This window comes from Styela clava, chromosome 4 (assembly GCF_964204865.1).
Source record: "Styela clava chromosome 4, kaStyClav1.hap1.2, whole genome shotgun sequence".
NCBI classification, from domain to species: Eukaryota; Metazoa; Chordata; class Ascidiacea; order Stolidobranchia; family Styelidae; genus Styela; species Styela clava.
Genome location: NC_135253.1, coordinates 14,267,535 through 14,286,598, shown reverse-complemented (window position 1 = coordinate 14,286,598; position 19,064 = coordinate 14,267,535). Strand labels below are relative to the sequence as shown.

Here is a 19,064-nt window from a genome sequence, read left to right as displayed (position 1 = left end):
TGGATTCAAATGGTTTTTATATAAAAGAGAGAAATATAGAAGAGAACTCTCTGTTCACTGAGAGGCAAAATGAGAGAAGCGAAAAAAAGAAAACGCTCGGCCGCAGATATTTCCCGGGGAAAAAGACTCATTTTTTAGAACGTGGAAAAGCGACTAAAGCTGATATATATCGGCCAGATATATCGGCAAACACACAATATCGGCCCGATATATCGGTTGGCCGATATATCGGTCGAGCTCTAGTCATTTGTTATGTTTTATTCATGAAATTGTTCGAATTTATGTAGAATTCTGAATAGGTTAGCTATTCTTTATTTTCTTAAAAAAATTTTCAAAATTTTTTATTTATAAAGGTCAAGATATCATGAAACTATCATGCCATCCTTATTCATCGGAATTGGGTAAAACATCAGGAGAAAGGAAAAAACTTGGTTTGCAAAATTCAACTCAAGGTGAAGTTCTGTCAGAAAGACAATGGTGGGAAGTCCTCTTTTATCTGAGAAAATTGAAAAATGAAACAAAAGTGGAAGCATTCAAGGAAGTGAGAAAAATAATTGAGGTTAGTGGTGTACAATTTTTTCTCAAGAAATCTTTCTAACGTATTTATCCTAATTGTTAATATTTTTTATGCCAAAGGTTTAATATGATTTTATTGGAAGAAGTGGTTCTTGAAATTATGTGCGATAAATGTACTGCTTACACATAATCTATACATTGTCATTACCTTCTGGCTTGAAAACTTTGCACTTCTGAAAAAAAAAAGGCTCGACAGTGAATTGTCCAAGTTTAATAAACATTCGATATGATAGCATCACACTTGAACCAGGTTTTTATAATTGGCACATAAACAAAACGAGTTTCACAAGAATTCTGACTTTTTGAGAATTTTGGTATTATTCCCTTTTGGCAGCCCATAACCCCCCATCCCCATAAGTCTTGAGCCCATATTTACAATTTACAAGCGGAAATAAATAAATATATGACTTAATCTATTCATAGACTAGGATATCTTATGATATTTTTTATTCTCATCTGTTGAGATGCCATGAATACATATATGAAACCATCTACTTTATAGATTTCTGATTCTGAATTTCTCATTGACATGAAAAATGAAGACCTTACAGTCTCCGATTTCAAATATTGCAAATTTGATGCTTATCAAGTTTTATCATTGATTCGACATATTGCTGACTTCGATGTAGATGCAGAGGTAAGTTTCAATTTTTTTGTATATTATTAGGCAATTATTGGCAGATTATGATGAAGGAAGTAAGAAAGCAGTGTTCAAATATATGGACACGAAGAAGGTCCACAACGAGACCAATAACAACGACGATTAAGCAAAATGATCTATATGGTCGATTGTTGTCCAATAACTATTGTCTTTAATTTACACCGGGTTATAGGATACACTGTCAATAAATTGGGATTTTTATTCATACATTAGGTGCGCAGCATATAAGGCGCTCTATCGATTTTTTCACCGCCTTATGGTTCTTAAAATACAGTAGTTCAATTGCTTTATTCTCACCAAGGTAAATGTTTCTATTCATTTTTATCAGAGTCTATAAACCGCATTATACTACTAATGTATCGTTTGAACCTTGATATATCCTACAGATGATTACTAACATGTTGTTATTAGGATTAACAAGAAAACTCCTGTCTTCGAGTACTTTACCTTTCACAATAATTTACCATAACTAGTCTATCAAATAACCTCCAACATTCGCGTAGCACGACTTACCATAACCCAGTCATAAAAACGTGTTCCCATGAGTAAAAATGAAACTGCAGAATTTTAGATGAAATACCATTTCTCTCAAAAAATTCAGGAACAAATAAAAGTAATAGCCTTCTACCGACAAAAACGGGCTTTGACCTTTTAAAAATTCAAATCAATTGGTCCGGTAATTAAAAAGAAGCAATTTTTTCACAACAAGAAAAATACCAATAAGATGAAGAACAACATCATAATAACTAAACTGTCAAACCATATGTACACTTCGTGTCCAAAAAGCTTATTGTGTATTACGATTTTTCCTAATAGTTGAAATATTCAAAAATATTAGAATGCTATCTATTCGAATTTGATTTTAAAAACTGTGCATTTGCGATAATTACCATTTTTTCTTATCTTGCTTACATTTTTTTCATTCATTAGATGCTCTTCAAAAAATCTACATTTTGTTCACGATTTTTGAAACCAAAAAGCCACAAAAGAAAAAAATTGAATGAATTACACGCAGACAAAACAGTATCAAATCAAGAATCAACAGAAAAACATTCCCAGGCTTCCACATCCAAGGACCAAGAAGAAGACGAATCAGCAAAAGGTATAATTTCTGATCTGACCACAACAGAATTTGAAATAAAACAAGACAGCAATGCTTCAATATATGGACACGATGGCCAAAAACAAAGTAGTTTGCATCCCTCACAGTACCGATTGTCTGACAACCAGATCACTGTGTTGAAAAGGGGCAGGACAAATATTTTTGTCAATGCAATACAATAAATTCCCAAAAGTTGGGAAATCCAATCAATTTATTCAACAATATAAATTCTACATTTTTGAAGTTTTGAATATGAAATTCTATATCGTATAATTATAGATGAAGAACATCATAACAAAACAAATATACAATATTTCTAGACAACTATCCATGTGACTTGTACTATTGGCGCGGAAATGCACGTTCGACGTTTATTTTAGCACGATGAAACGTATGTCTACATAGCAACAGTTTTGCTGAAAGCACGCGCCTCGAATGTACAAGTGCATCTATTGCGGAAAACGCTGCGTATCGGTAGAGAATTTTAGCCTATTTTATCACAGCTATTTTTACAACACCTAAGAAGACAAAATGATGATTGACTTATTTGATTCATACTTAAATTTCGGAATCTTGAGCAAAAACCAACGAATAGCATTCGAAATCACGAAAACGAGATATTGTTTGAAAGTAGAAACCACGACGGAAAATCTGTCCGACTGACAAAAGTGTCTGAGCAGATGTGAAAAGGTCTGTTGTTACGTCACGTATTGCATCTTGCTGATTGGCTAATGTTATGAAAAAAACAAGAAAGTCGATGTTCGGGGAAACATCCCTTGGCAAAAAAATTCGCCATTTCGCCATGGGTCGGATCTGGGCCGCGGGCCTTAGTTTGGTGACCCCTGATCTAAAATATTTGCTCTTTAATGAATAAAATAACTTTACTTTCCAGATGCAACAACCGTTGATGAAGTTTCAGAACAGAAGAAAGCACCAGATAAAGTTCACGATTATTTGATGTTTATCTGTCGAGAATCAACAAAGTTTATGGAATCATTTGTCAAATACAAGACCTTACGAGAGGTATATTGTTAAAAATGCCTAGTTTTAGTTGTCCCTTTCAACCTTTTATTTTAACTTGAGATTTCTCAACCAGCAAAATGAAAACTTCTTGTCATTTTACTTGTTTTGAATTTTTTTTTCTGAAGCATGGTACGCTACTTTTCAAGGCTTTACTACGGTATGTTCTTGTCTTTATGGAAACCAATTTTCACATGATTGCTTTTCGGAGTGGAAATTCGTTAATTACGCTAGTCCAGTGGTTTTTGAACTTCATGATTCATAGCTTCCTCCTAAAGAGTCTCTTATTAAACACTCCTGACACTGCTCTTGAACACCCGCTCTTTTATCAAAACACAGGGTTTTGCTTTCCAGTATGTTACCATCTGTTATTTCATGCACCAATTTCAATAACAAGGAAGGAATAGAAGTCAGTTTACGAATGGTACCTAATGGAAGCCCTTGTCTCATCGCTCCCAGGGAACCAATCCGTAGCCCCCTTGTGACCCAAATTGAGAAACCTTGCTCTAGTTGATAATTGTACTGAATTATCACTCACAAATTTATGTTTTGGATCAAATGTCTTTTGAAGATAAAAATTTGATTTCTAGCTTTGTTATTTTGATATTTATAATCCTAGAATTAAAAAGAAAACTACATGAAAATGTAAATGAAACATAATGTATGTGAAAATCAAATTTCTCTGGTATTTTATATATTCATCAGCATGTCACTTTATTCTTTACTTCTATATTCATTCTCAGATGTTTGGTGATATCGCTGGTCAGTTAGATCATCTGGCAGAAGACACGAAATCTGATGAAGTTTTGGATCATTTACCAGATGCTGATACTAAAAAACAAGAACGTGTTGCAGCAATTATCATATTGCATTCTATATTGATGAAGTGAGATTGTTATCATTACTTTATAATATAAAAAGTTATATTTGGTATATAATATAATACAAATAATAATAATAATATAAATTTCAGGGAACTTCAAACTCCTTTCTCAAGTCCTACATTGAATTCAGTGTTATTCAAGTTGCAACCTATTCCTCAAGAAGATGATTTGTGAGTCATTATTTTTTCTTTTTTGAGTTGTTATTATTTATTTTCATGTTTTGATAAGTCGTACACACAGGGTTGGGACAACCTGGATTGCACTCAATCCAGGCTAATTTTTAAGTTCATCTAGAGTAGGACTTGAACAATACAGTGGCAAATGGAAGAAGACTCAAATTGACATCATACTTGATACAGATTGGTTGGCCAACCAGAAATTAAACAAAGCTCTATTTGGCACTCAGAAGTTAGACGAGGATTATAGTTTTTCTGTATCCACCATCAAAAGCATATCTTTAATGTTTTCTCATCTTTGTTGCCGATAACCAATTCAGGTTTTTTTTTTTCAAGATGTGCCTCACCCAGAGTTGCTATTTTCAATATCATTTAGTATATTGTCTATATAAGTTTTGTGTTCATTTCACTTACATCGTAGAATAAATTATCACTCACTGACTAACAGGTGCATTCGCTACTTCTATTGGATGGCAATGTTAATATGAATATGCCGATTAAAAATATACTTAATTTCTTGCTTTTAATAATATTTTTTCAAAATTTTTCCTGTAATTGTTTTCTAGGGATTTATGTATTGCTTGGATGGAATGTGTTCGCATAATTCTCAATGCAGCTCATGTGCATGGCCCTAGTAAAATGCGAGGAGCAGAGGTGATAGTGGCAACATCTGGATGTCTGGTTGGAATAATAAGAATTCTTAAATGGTTTCCTACTTGCATCGAGTCGACTATAAAAGCCATAAAGGTAAGATTTGGGTAAAAGTTGATCATTTTATGCAAAACCAAGCACTCACCCAAAAAGACACAAATTTAACTAGTCAAGAGTTGTTAGTGGTCGTTGAGTTAGAGTATATTAGGATAAAAAATTTGGAATGAGCGGATTGTGTGCCCTTGTTTTGGCACGACTATTTGGGTACATGTGACAGTTAGACACGAGGGTTTGAGCATCATTCAAATGATCGCCAGTCAATCGTTTGAACAAATATCAAAACTTGGATTTAATAATTTCAAATTTTGGAAGTAAAAGCAGGCATATAAAAATATATAAAAAAAATTTAAAACTTATATTTGATAATAAAAACAAGCAAATAATTCGAAAATAAAATTTTAAATGAAAATGTCGAATAAAATCGACTGATTATATAAGAAATGTAACTGCAAAAATTTCTTTTTTTTCGAATTTTCGGCCTTTCAACTCAAATTAGAAAATATTAAAATGATCCAATACAGAAAAATATTTTGTTAGACATGTATCATCTATTTGAATATTTTTAGTTGTTTTTGAAATTTCGTATTTAATACTATTCTAAAATATTAGAGGCCGATAATTTAAATTAATATTTATAATTTGTCTATTTCAGTGTCTCAGTCTAGCAACGCAAGCTGTGAGATTCCATGTTACACCTGAAAGTGCATTGAGAAGTTCAGAAGCACAAATCATTCGAGCTGTCGTTGATTCCATTGTTTCTGCTTCGGATCCTAGTTCTGATGACGAGGACGATCAGAAGGTTTATTTTTAAAAGTTCATATACTCAAAAAGATGCTATTCCAAAATTCAATAAACATTGCAGCCTTAAGCAAGTAATTAAAGCAAAGCAAATAGAAGGATTTTTTTGCATCTGGTTGAAGACTCACCCTTATTGATTTTAGCAGGAATCTATATTTTTATATTTCTCATATCATCGTCTTTGGCCATGCATTTTCTTTTGCAACTCCTCACACACAAATGAATGCACATTACTTGATATTGAAATCATGATATCATAATCAAAAAATACTAGCAAGAATGGCAATTATCAGTTGGGAATACTTCATTTCAGAATGACTTTCCTATTTCATGCCATGTCATTGTGCTGTTGGTATTGTACTGATTTACTATAGCGAACTGCATGCAAATATTTTACGACAAATATTTGCCTGAATCTAGAATTCAGTTCTCCAAATGCCCAAAGCAATCAATGCACAAAAATATAATATAAGATCATTTTTTGCTGAACGTTTTCTTTCTCTACGTAGTCTGAACTTTCTGCATTTTTCTCTGGACTCAACTTTGTAATCGATGAAATTGAAAAATTATTGGAAAATCCAAGGAAAAAAGACCCTGTGAGATGGACGGATAACGAAAGGTATTATCACATTAGCTTGTTTCACAATGAATGATTATTGAAACAATACTAGATAATTATTGTATTTATAAGAGAGAGCAAAGCTTAAATATATGACTTATCGAAGATGTTTATTGCAAGTCTGGGAGCATTAAATGCCCACCCAAGCACACGGTTGGGAACTGGACAAATCATTTGTATGGAAATCTTTTCATTATCTTCTCACAGCTAGATTAGTATTCTATGTTTGATTTTTAAAATAATGGGACTTACACCAGGAATATACTAGGATACACACAAATAAACATTTAATGAAATGACAACCATACCAGAGACCATGCTGCTTCAACAGATTAAAAGTGAACAAAAGTCGATTAGATGTTTGCCAATTGAGTAGTGCCTGGGTTGTCATATTTGACACTGATGCCAGGCGTTATTTTTAGGTCAGATTCACGAGCCTCTAAGCACTGACATGGGCAAATTTCGGCCCGCGGGGCAAATCCGGCTCGTTGGTTAATTCAATCTGGCCCGCTCGAATTTGGTAAAACCAAATTTTGATGTTTCAGCTGAAAAATAGCTCAAGGAATTTGTTGAGTTTGTGATTAAATTTAGTTTTAGCACGAGTCCTATTGTTTTGCACTTTTGCTTTTGTAATACTGTAAATACTTTTTTTTACGTCACACTTACATGGCCCACCAGACTAGATGAGCAAAATTTTTGGCCCGCGGTTTAAAAACCTTGCTCACACTCACTTTAGCCTCTAACCTAAATGAAAAATGGTTCACAATCAGTGTCAAATTTTTCATGTAATGCTAAAATGCTATGTATAAGCTATAAAGTTTGCCATGATGATCTGCACACAACAATAAGGCAGGTTTCTAATCTCAAATATTCAATGTTTACAGGTTTCATTTCACGATATCTAACACTATCATTTATACTATCTATCTAACAAATTATTGTCTTGCCCTTTACAGCAATACTGAAGTTGGAGCATTATATGAAGGAATATGTGTTTGTAATTTCTTAATCACTGATCATAAAGAATTGATGAAAAGAACTCATCAACTTATCATGCCTGTTATAAAAAGAGCATTGCAAGTAAGTTGATTTTTTAATTTTTTTTTTTTTCAATTATTCATTTTAGGGTCGTGGTCTACCAAAGTCCCTCACTTTCTGTACTAATGAAGCTACCTAATTAGGCCAGGAAGGTTCGTCAGCGAAACCTCATCAAAAAGTTGATCTTGGAGCAGTTGGAGGAGTTTTTCTTGATCTAGAACAGGGATGGCGAACCTTTCTCAATGAATGGGTCAAAATTTAGATTTTTATCGCGAAATAGAAGAGAGTTGGTCACAGATTTTTAATAAATGTTTGCATCTATAAGAAACTTCTGAAACAAATCTTATATGCTTTTGTTGGCGTTGGTGTAGTTTTGGGCTTTACTTATGCAGCACTACTATCAGGGTTTATATGGCACTCGATTTTATGAAATTAGAGTATGAAAACACGCATATGAATTACCAAAAACGTTCAGGATGATCGGTAAATTATTTTACGGTTCCAAGAGTTCGGAGGGAATTCCACTCTGATAGTGTTATATTTTTCGATCAGCTTTCAACCACATTAAAGCATTTTCACACTGCCCCATTGTTATTTCAGATTTCTAGGTTGTTATTTAAAGTCTGAAAGATAATGTTTTCTTAACGGCATTGTAGGCAAGAAACTAATAAAATGAAAAGCAGCATCTAGCCCTACTGCCCAATAGGCGGTACATTATAATAGTTTAGTTATTGTTAGATTAATTTAGGGCTAGTTTTATCAATTTTTATCACTGATATGTCAGCATTTTTCATTTTATTCTATTCGTGCCTTGGCAGGTCACGAATGAAACGCAGTGGGTCACTTTGTGACCCGCGGGATCAGTGGTTCGCCATCCCTGGTATGGAATATGGAAACAAGTTCATTTCTGTGCTCTGACTATAGAAATATCAAATTTCGCAATAAAGCATATACGGTACTTTATTCAGGGATGATCATGAAATTAGTAACAAAAATTAACACAATTCACGAAAAGTTATTTACAAGTGTCAAATATCACCTAAAAATACAGTCCCTCTTGAATCAGATCTTCATTCAGAATGATTTCTCAAATACAATTAGTTTTGAATTTTATCAAAACTAGTTTTATAAGTATAAGTAGCTTAGTTGAAGCCCATATTCTTCAGGCGAACAATTAGCCTTGATATTTATTATATGCAACTTATATTTAATTTAGATTGCCCCGTCAACATCACCAACTGCCAAAGTAATAAACATGGTGAAATCAAAAATTGAAGAATATTTTCCTCCACCAGCTGACTTAGGTCTATTCAACTTTAATAAAGCTTGTGTGGGTGGGATTGACTTAATAGATCCTGAGGATTTAACTAAACTCAAAGGTAAGCTTGAACTATGTTTGGAGGTAAGGTATGATGCAGTTCATGTTGATTTTCATAGTGATTGGTAATATCAACACAGGGACGTACCCCTTTGGGGTGGGTGGTTGGCTGCGGGTCAAAACAAACATCACCCCATTTAAAATTTTAAAAAGTTCTTTTTTGTATCACACATAGCAATTTTTTGTAGCTTGAAACGTTTTTTAGGCCTTCGGACTTTTTGAAACCCACGTTTTCCAGACCCACTCGCTGTCACGGTCTAACTCGGCAGCACTCCTGTATCAACATATCCAGTGTAAATGTAAACTTTCAAATATTTTTCAACAGGTTTAACAAGTCTTGATTGTAGTTTCCAAATTAGCTGGCTTTGTTCCATTTATAGTTTCAAATTCCTCAGCAGCCTCATTTTCTCGCATCTTAACTGCTATTTGATTATCTTCATTTCATTTTGTCACAGATGCATTGGAAAATTTGCTAGATCCTGATAATTTTAATAAGATGTCTCCTACTGTGGGAAAAATACTCAACCATTTATGTGTTGTTTTATACGATGAACAATGTCTGAAATCAGCTCAGAATATCAGACTTATCAACACATTGGTGAGAGAAATGAAAAATTTTGTTTGACAATACCTTTAATGAGACCAATGTTCTTGCATATTCTTGCGCAAAAGATTGAATCTTGGCTCCATTTTCGGTGATTTCCCAGTACTGGTTCAAATCTTCCAAATTTTGATCGATCTTTTGGTTTAATGTTGAAAAAGATTTTACCTCGATCCTTAGGGGGCGATACACCCAGTTTGAAGTGTAATAAATGGTTGTCTATTCAAATCTATTCAAGTGAATGTTTGACAAAGATTCAAAAATTTTCGTGTTGCTTTTTTATGGGAATTTCTCAGTTATTGAATACCAACAATTCATACTTAGGATACAAGTCACTCCTTGGGCTTACTCCAAATAATAATTTTTAATCATTTACGCTCTTGGGTATTATTATTATCATTTTACATGCTCTTGAGATGGAGTTTAATTCAAAATTTCACCACAGTCAATGTACTGTACTTTTAATTTATTTGCATATTTCAAATCTAACAATTGCCTTGTCTTCCAGTTTCCATTCGTTCTCTTTCCCAACATGAACTTAAAAATGTCAGCAGACGATCTTTCGCAATGTGTTAATTTGATTGAATATGTCATGTTCGAGTCTAATCCTTCAACTTCTTCTGGACAAACTTCAGTTCTGGCAGAATTACTTGAGGAAAAACACAGACCTGCTGCAATATCTGCATTGCTCCAGCTGATTGAAACTCTCTCAGCAAGTACCTTGAGACCTAATTTGGGTTCTGCTAGCACAACACAATTAAAAGAGGTATTATGCAATAAATAGCTATCAGTTGGGATCGTGCGAGACTAACTACTTTTCGTTGCTCTATGCCTTTGCGTCCATATTATGTCTTGCTATAGCAAGAATGAAGATGAATTCTATTTGACCCAACAGTCAAGACGAAATATTTTCATTTTTTATATGTTTTTAAGATTGTATCAAAGACAGTCGCTCTACTTCAACGAATTGCAGATGTGGATCGAGATTCTGCTGTCGTTATGTGTGGATTGGATGCAAAACAATTTCTTTCCAAAGCTGTAGAAAAATATGATTCTGTTCCGGTATGCTATGAATATTATTTTGTAATTTAAATTATTTTTTAGTGATTAAATTACTACACATGTCTTTTTTAAGTCAGTTGTATAGCTATTGCTGATATAATAATTGTCCAATAAAAGAGTTGACAATTATTTTGGGTAGAATAAATTGTCTTGTCAATGATATCTTCTGGTAAGCCTTTGACCTTGGCTTTTTAGTAGTATGTGCCTGATTACTGGTTGTATTGTATCCAATTGTAATGTTCCAATAGTTGTTCATCCTAGAATTTGAATATTATCATAATCCAGATGTGTCTCGTTTGTATGGGTATGATAATATTGTCAAACAACTAAAGAATTCAATTCAAAGAATATTAGACTGAATGATAATTTTGCTGCAGTATTCTAATAATATTGTGTTATGTTCATTTTCTCCATTACAGAAAGCATCAGAACTGATTGAATTTCTTGCAAGTTATGAGCGACATCGTTCATTGCATTCTAAACTTCTTGTTGTTGTACTTGGTGGTACAATAGGAGTTGCATTGCGTTGTATGGAAGATGCAAGAAGAATGCAAAATACTTTGGGAATTCCGCTACTTGATAGATTATTCGAGAGCCTATGCCAAGGTATTATCAAATTTTCTCAAATCTTCGTATGTAGTGAATGATGAACTGGATAAGTTGCAACACAAACACACAGAGCACTCAACTCTGGCTAATACATCTGAGTGATCAATATTCATAGTTGTGGCCACTGGAGCATAGAATAGTCGCTAATATGTCCTCTTGAAGACGAGTCTCCTATACTCCTGACTCTGAGGGACAAGTGTAGTTAGTGTATGTGACCTTGCTTTACATAAATTCCAGAAAATGAAGTGAATGCATAACAGTATGGTTAGGACAGTCCAGCTATCATTGAATGTTGTATGGATGAAGTACCTGGTACTTGGTTATGATAAATACGTCAATATCACTGCAATAATTCAAATTTTTTGACATGATGTTTTTATGCATTCACCCCACTTAAACACTGTACAAGCAGCCAATGATGTGTGATGAGCTACTATTTTTAAAATGGCCGAAATCTTTCTTGCTCTGTACTGCTTACTCAATTTATTTCACTCTGGCTAAAGTGGTGGGCATGGGGTTCCAAACACCATACTAAGGTTGCTATTTCGGGACCAGATCAACATCCAGATTTTTCAACATCTAATCCCGGGATTAATAGAATTAAAAAACACATAAAAATATTAGTCGTGTTCATTTGATATTAAACTTACAGAAAAACATGAGAGCATCGGGTGTCATCATTAAGACAATTTTTGATTTTGTTGGCAAAAAATCCAAGAGCTAAAAATGCACGCATCAGTTTGATTGTTTTTAGTGCGTCTTACAACTTTTCCATGTTTTCTAGTCTCTCCCTGCTTGTAACGAAAGCATGACCTTATGCGCCGACTTCATTTGAGTGTCTTTTTCGTGGCTGCTCTCTTTTTGGATCAAATATTCAGCATTTTTAATTGTTTCTCTATTGGATTCTTTAGTACAGAACAATCTTTGAAGTATATTTGTCGCCAAGTCAACAATTTTATGACGACTCACAATGTGTCCAAACTGATCGTTTTTTTCAAAATCATGTTGCGTTTGAATTTGAAATCTAAAGCAGTCCACAACTCTCTGTGTCCATCTGAAGGGGGATTTTCGGAGGCTACGAATTTATGTGTGTGAGGGGCCTGTGCGACATGTGTAATGGGTAGGGCTGGGAATATCAACGAAAACACTTTAATCGTTAACCGGCTAAAATTAAACGGGTAACCGCAGCGTGGCATTTCACATAATAATTCATAATTTTACCTGGTTACGTCACAATGGTTACAAAGCAATTTCTTGTGACCTTATCTCGGTATCGCTCAAAATTATTCACGAATCGAGATAGTTTCATGAACACTCTGCTGCAAGAGATGTACAGCGTGGTTAGGACATATGGAAGTATTTTAGTAAAATCCGATTTCGTTATTAAATGTCATTTATGTGACAAATTTTCAGTGTTCGATGTGCAAATTCTACTTTGAGATATATAAAGAAAAACAGCATCAACTACGCACTTATTGGTTGACATTGAATATATGATTTTGAAATAAAATTGGAACAACATATTTCGACCGAAAACTGATTCATAATTAATTATCGTCAAATTTTCATAATCAGCAATCTTGGTACTTCAATTATTTTTCACAATTATTGGGTCCTTACCAATACAGTTAGCGATATTCTTTTGAATTAAACGCCACATGAGCTAAATTTGCGATGGCGTAATCAGTTTTGAAAGAATTGTACATTATAAAGATGATTTGTACCGTAGATGTCAGTTAACAGTTAAAATAAATCGCAACCGTTAACCATCCGAAATCGGTTAACCATTCCCTGCCCTAGTAATGGGCTTTATGGACTTTTAAACATTTTGAAACTTTGCCAATTTTTTTGTCGGATGGCATTGTATCCGGTGCGTGAACCTTGACCTGAAAGAGCTTAATCCTCGGTTTTTATTTAAAATAATCCCGGGATTGAAAAGAAAGCCGAAAAGCCCGGAATCGCCACACTACCCTATACCTTTGTGATGCCCACTGCTCTATCGACTATAGCCATCGCTTGTTTTGACCACGGAATCTTCATAATTTTGTCCTAGTTTTATAGTCGATATTGAATATATTTTGTTTCAGGCTCAGATTTTGATGTGAAAGAAGACAAATGTTGGGAAAAGATTGAAGTTTCATCCAATCCCAGACAATGTAGTAAACTTACTGATGGAAATCCTGAAACTTACTGGGAAAGTAACGGAAGTTCTGGCTCGCATTGGATCAATATTTTCATGAAGAAAGGAGTTGTGATAAGGTAGAATATACTCAAATTTACACAATAACGTTGTTCAATAAGGAAAGGACTTTGAGTGAGTTCTCTCAAAGAGTGTTGTCACAGACTTGCTCGAAAGTTAGAAGAAACTCCCATAGATTTAATGATCTACTATTCTGAAGACATTCTAAGAGTATATTTTCAACTATGGAATATCACTTTTTTTTAAATGGGTCATTGTTAAAACAAGAACACATATGTCAATGATTTTGTTTGGTAGATGCATAATAGTTGCAGATAAACAGTGATTTAATTGGTTCCAGTGGTCGTCAAACTTTTTAAAGTCTGTCCCCTTTTTGACTTTGTCAAGTCTTGCGCCCCACCTCAAAAATAACTAGCTAACTATGAGCTACAAATAGCAGATAGTAGGGTGAAAGTATGTTTTATTAAAAAAAAATGCTAAAAATGCTTCGAAGGAATGTAGATAATGAAATAAATGAAAAGTTTTAAAATGTAAATATCCAAAATAAGGCGGGCAAGATCAAATCTAATAAGTATTTTTATTTTTAATTAGCTTCACGTCCCCTCAAAAAATGTCTATTCCCCACTGTTGGAGAACCACTGCTTCAAATGAAGCTAATCCAAATTATCACAAAATTCGGAACTTTTAAAACATCTAATCTATTCGAATATTCGATTTGTTACATACCAACTTCCTTAATTTGAATCTAGTAAAATGAAAGTTTGTCATTGTGCTTGCAATAAACTGATATATTATATTCATTTCAGAAAACTCACAGTACATGTATCACAAGATGATTCTAGCTACATGCCAGCAAGATTTGTTGTCATGGGAGGAGCTAGACCTTCTGATATTTCACATCAATTGAATGTAATGACTGTATCAACAACGGATAATAGAGTTGTCATATTGGAAAATGAAAAGAAATATTGGCCAGTGATTAGGATTTGTATACGACGATGTCAACAGGTAAGGTTTTATATTGTGAATGAGTGAGAAGCCCTGAGCTATAAGATAAATTTTCAGCAGAACAATGTTCTCAATTTTGTATGAATATCAAAAACCTGTACTTCTTTTTCGGTTAATCAAAAATAAAGCAGAAAATGTTATAGCAAGCAAAAATCCAAAGTTATATTAAGGATCAAAGCCTTGGCAAAGTGAAATACTTGAATTTCAAATTTAAAATTAAATTTCACTTCGGGAGGTGCGCTTTTATATTTCGTCCTGTAACAAAGTATCTGCCCTATCAACTGTCGAAGGTACGCTACGTGCCTACCTTTGTGATAATGGGTAATCAGATCAAATCTCTTTGTGAATCTCTTTGAAAACCTCCATTGCAGAGTTTTGTACCATTATGTTCGAGTTTTAGGTATGAAGAAATAAAAAATAAAAAATCAGTATATAACAAACTGTATATTCAGGGTGGGATTGACACTCGAATTCACGGACTTGAAGTTGTTGGACCAAAACCTTCCTTCTGGCCAGTTTTACGTCAACAATTATGCATTCGTACTTGTCTCGCTTATTTTGTACGAGCTCGTGCATGGATTTCATCTTGCACAAAAAAAGAAGAAATTGATGAAACCGTATCGAAAAAACAAAAAATTATGACTCATGGAATATTGAATTTATCTTCAAAGTAAGGAAATAGAATTTTAGTTTCGAATCAATTTACTGCCAAATTGATGAATAGTTTTGTTTGAAATATTTGATTACTTGTCGAATTTGTCCTTGTACATATCAGTGCATACAAATATCATTTGTTTGAGAAATTTTCATATGGATACATTGACGCTTTTGAATTTTTTCATTTTGTCAAATAACACTTGTAACTTTGCTTTTTTATCTAACTGATAATATTAATTGGTAATAATTTTACATCTAGTTTACAGTAGGGATGTTTATGGTAAATAACCCTAATGTGTATTTTCATTTTGCTGTTTAGTGGATCAATTAATATCCAAAATGTATTATTGAGAAATTTTAGACCGCATGTATATTTGAATAAATAATAAGCATAATATGTTGTTCATACTTTTGAGAAACTCGCTTATGGCATAAATCTATGAACTTCATTTTTTTACACTATATATTTTTTCGATTCAGAATAATTCAAGCTATTCAACATGAGCAAGAATTTGCAGATCTATTTCTTCCAAATGATGAGTCATCACTTGTTATAGGACAAGCGTTTAGAAATGCTGTTATTAATCCTCTAGTGACAGGTAGATAACATTATATAGGATATTTTGATTTTGCTGAGGGATTGTAAAGGGAGGAGGCGTAACTTCTGAATCACCAATACTCCTCATTTGACATTGCAGATTAGATTGCACATTGGAATAATTCTCTAAAATAATTTGCCTGATACTCAATCACTCACAATATATGATTTAATCTATTTCACAGATGCAGAATTATGTATTTGCCTAAAATGATTTTATTTTTTTAAATATAAACATGTTTCATTTTTTTGTAACATGTCAACAAATGTATTGTGCTCCGTAAAATATATTTTCACAAATTCTTGATTTTTTTGAATAGTTTTTATGAAAATTATTTTGATCTGCTAATAATACTATTTCCCATTCAACATGTTTTTTTTTCTATTATCACCCTTGTTCCAAGCTTCTTGTTAGTCCATATTTATATAGATACATAGGAGTTAAGTTAGCCTTTATGTCCTAGTTCGTAAGAAAGTACGAGATATATCAATACTCTAACCTGATATATCTAAACAATAACTTATCTTCATACTGTTATAACTTACTTATATTTAGCTGTCCTAGATGCTGGAATTTCTGATACAAAAGAAGACGAGAATAAACCTTCCAACTCACTTTCATCGACAACAAACTCCGAAGATTTCGCTTCCTCTCTCATTTTTCAACTATTATACCAATATGTGGAAATGGCCAATTCACATGATGAAGATTTTGGATTGTTTCAAATGGATCGTCTAGAATTTTTATCACGTCTTCGTCGCCTCACTAGACTTCTCGTTGATCTAAACCCAACTGGTCCAAACTATTCTAGAAGAACGCAGAATACAGGAAATGGTGCTAAAGAATGGCAACAGAAAATGCAGACCAAGTCTTCAAAAGGCAAGTTGGATATTTTTTCGTCGGAATTTCTAAAATTTGGGTCGGGGTGTTGGGGGTCAGTTACTTATTATACGTTATTTGGGTATAACTTATTAGTACCGTATATATCATATTGAGCTTATTTTCGCCCAACAGTTGTTCAAAATGACTGAAATAGAATACTATTAGATATTGGGTAATTTTCTGATTTTTATCATAACTTCAACAAGTCAAAATGCAACGATCAGTTTTGGACTGTTTTCAGTTGTATGAGATGCAATCATGCAAGTATCAAGATTTTGGAGTTTTTCACACTTTGAGACACCAAATTAAAGATATACTTCACAATTTATACATTTTACTTTTATTTCAAATCTATTTGTGTAAAATTGTAACCATATCATATTATATAGGAAAGCATTAAGTATGAGTTTTCTTTAAAACATTTTTTCAAATATTATGATTCTGAAATTAAACATGAATAATTTTTATATCTGTATTTGTCATCATATTTTAAATGACATATACTGCATCTCTAATTATTCGACTAAGTGAATTTTATGCATAATATTCTAAATTGTTATGCAATTTGTTGCAAGTGCAATTATGCAATTTGTTGCAAGTGCAATTATGCAATTTGTTATTGGAACAAAAATTTATTTTAAACTAATTACAATTAGTCACCATTAGAATGCTATAATTTATTCAAATCTAGTTTCAACTACCTTGCGAGTCGTGGTCAAGTTTATTCCCAAATTTGGTTAACATGGAGAAAAATTCATTAAAATTGCAATACTATCATCATGTCCTCATATTCTATCACTTCTATTATTATAGATGATGACAGTGCAAGAACATCAAGAAGCAAAACATCTTCAACATTCGAAGCCACGTCAGCATCGAAAAACGCTACCAAAGAAATTGAAGAATTGTTCGCAGATGAATTGCTAGACCCAACTGCCGGATCCACAAGTTGGAATCCTGGTTTAACCCCAATCGCCAAAAAATGGTGCTCTGTGGTTACTGTCAGAATGCTAAATTTTTTCAATGAAAATTTAAACCTTGCAAATAATGGTGAGAATTTGGAAACAATTGGTGATTCTGGATTGGAATTTTGGCAAGGTCAGTCTGAAAATTGGTGGTTCTTGCTTTCATTGATGCGTAGTTATTTCTGGTTTAAATTTAAATGTCTGTAAAGACTCAATTTTATGTGTCCATTTTGGGAAATTTTAAATAACAATTGTTATCTTAATAAGGTGTAGTTTGGCTTATTGGAATGGCTTGTAATTCAAGATATGTATGTTTTGGAAATTTTGTCTGCTAATGGTATTGGTCAGTCGGCCTCTTACCTGGAAATTTTTATTTGGCATTACTAGATTTAACGTCTAAATAACGATAACTTGTATGAATACATGTTTTCGATTCACAGTGCTTGCAAAAGAGTATGAATGTCTCAGGAAATGCACTACTGAACTATTTGGAACTCATGCTCAGTTTCTGACAGCACTTATAAGAGGAATCAATGGAGCTATTGGGTCGCTTGATATTGAGCAGACTGTTGCTGTAAGTTCATTATATTTGAGTTTTATTTGTGATTGTGGGTTCAAGTTTGAGAAAAAAAAATAAATAATTTGCCGTCAATATATTTTATATTCAGCATTTGTTTAGATATACTGTATAAAAAGATCCAATATTCATCAACTCTGTGTGGCTATCAGTTTTAGCCCTGAAATAGTAATTTTGTTCTATGTATTTTTTAAAGATTTTTTGGAAATTTTTAGCTTTGAATTCTTCAAGAGGTTATTTCTCTCACATCCCTATCTTATACCATTTCCCCCAGTAATACCATAATTATATCTTTAGCAATGAAGGTATATTTATGTATATTGGTTGTTCTAACATTGATTTACCACAATAATAATCAGTCAGTGTCAGTGTTGAGGAGGCGTGAGTGACTTAACACAAACTGGACTCTAGTACTCATTTATCAAAGACTAAACACTGAAAATGAATCAAGGTATTGAATTGGAATTTTCATGATTGAGGGTGAAAGTGATATTCACCTTTTTGTATACTGAAACTATTGAAAATATAATTATATTTCGTTTTCTTAATTCATTTATCTTTTTTTGTTTCAGTTCGGTAGGAATGTTGCCATTACTATTCACAAGTTGATGATGAAATCCAAATCATTGCAAATAACACGACAAGATTTGAAGTTATTGGATCATCTTGCACAATTCCTGTTTTTATCAAACAACTTGGATTGGGGATGTGTCTTTGAACCTTTGTATTGGTATGTACTTCCATTATTTTAAAGGCGCTCGAGAAGTGTTTGTACTAATATGGAGGTAACTAATTTTGTTCGCCTACTTTATATCAAGTTGTGTAAAGGGACTGAATCCTATGGGCAGGGGTATATTCACTTGGCTAACACAGACAGTCCCCGACTCGTAATAGAACTAAAATAAGGATAATTGGAATAAAATTATCGCCTAACCTTAACT

The 19,064-nt window shown here is 33.2% G+C and overlaps 1 protein-coding gene across 1 annotated transcript in view; it reads left to right on the top strand.

Annotated features, from left to right (window-relative positions):
• Positions 1 to 19,064, top strand: part of LOC120325872 (cullin-9-like) — a 47,387-nt gene that overhangs the window by 11,442 nt on the left and 16,881 nt on the right. The window contains exons 14-36 of the mRNA XM_039392042.2: positions 354 to 559; positions 1,079 to 1,213; positions 2,168 to 2,339; positions 3,232 to 3,362; positions 4,103 to 4,245; positions 4,333 to 4,413; positions 4,986 to 5,166; positions 5,783 to 5,929; positions 6,438 to 6,547; positions 7,504 to 7,627; positions 8,802 to 8,964; positions 9,419 to 9,561; positions 10,073 to 10,330; positions 10,498 to 10,626; positions 11,046 to 11,232; positions 13,323 to 13,494; positions 14,242 to 14,443; positions 14,896 to 15,113; positions 15,581 to 15,699; positions 16,255 to 16,578; positions 17,395 to 17,679; positions 17,987 to 18,120; positions 18,696 to 18,853. Of these exons, the coding sequence (XP_039247976.2) occupies positions 354 to 559; positions 1,079 to 1,213; positions 2,168 to 2,339; positions 3,232 to 3,362; positions 4,103 to 4,245; positions 4,333 to 4,413; positions 4,986 to 5,166; positions 5,783 to 5,929; positions 6,438 to 6,547; positions 7,504 to 7,627; positions 8,802 to 8,964; positions 9,419 to 9,561; positions 10,073 to 10,330; positions 10,498 to 10,626; positions 11,046 to 11,232; positions 13,323 to 13,494; positions 14,242 to 14,443; positions 14,896 to 15,113; positions 15,581 to 15,699; positions 16,255 to 16,578; positions 17,395 to 17,679; positions 17,987 to 18,120; positions 18,696 to 18,853 (3,922 nt within the window). The remainder of the gene's footprint in view (positions 1 to 353; positions 560 to 1,078; positions 1,214 to 2,167; positions 2,340 to 3,231; positions 3,363 to 4,102; positions 4,246 to 4,332; positions 4,414 to 4,985; positions 5,167 to 5,782; positions 5,930 to 6,437; positions 6,548 to 7,503; positions 7,628 to 8,801; positions 8,965 to 9,418; positions 9,562 to 10,072; positions 10,331 to 10,497; positions 10,627 to 11,045; positions 11,233 to 13,322; positions 13,495 to 14,241; positions 14,444 to 14,895; positions 15,114 to 15,580; positions 15,700 to 16,254; positions 16,579 to 17,394; positions 17,680 to 17,986; positions 18,121 to 18,695; positions 18,854 to 19,064) is intronic.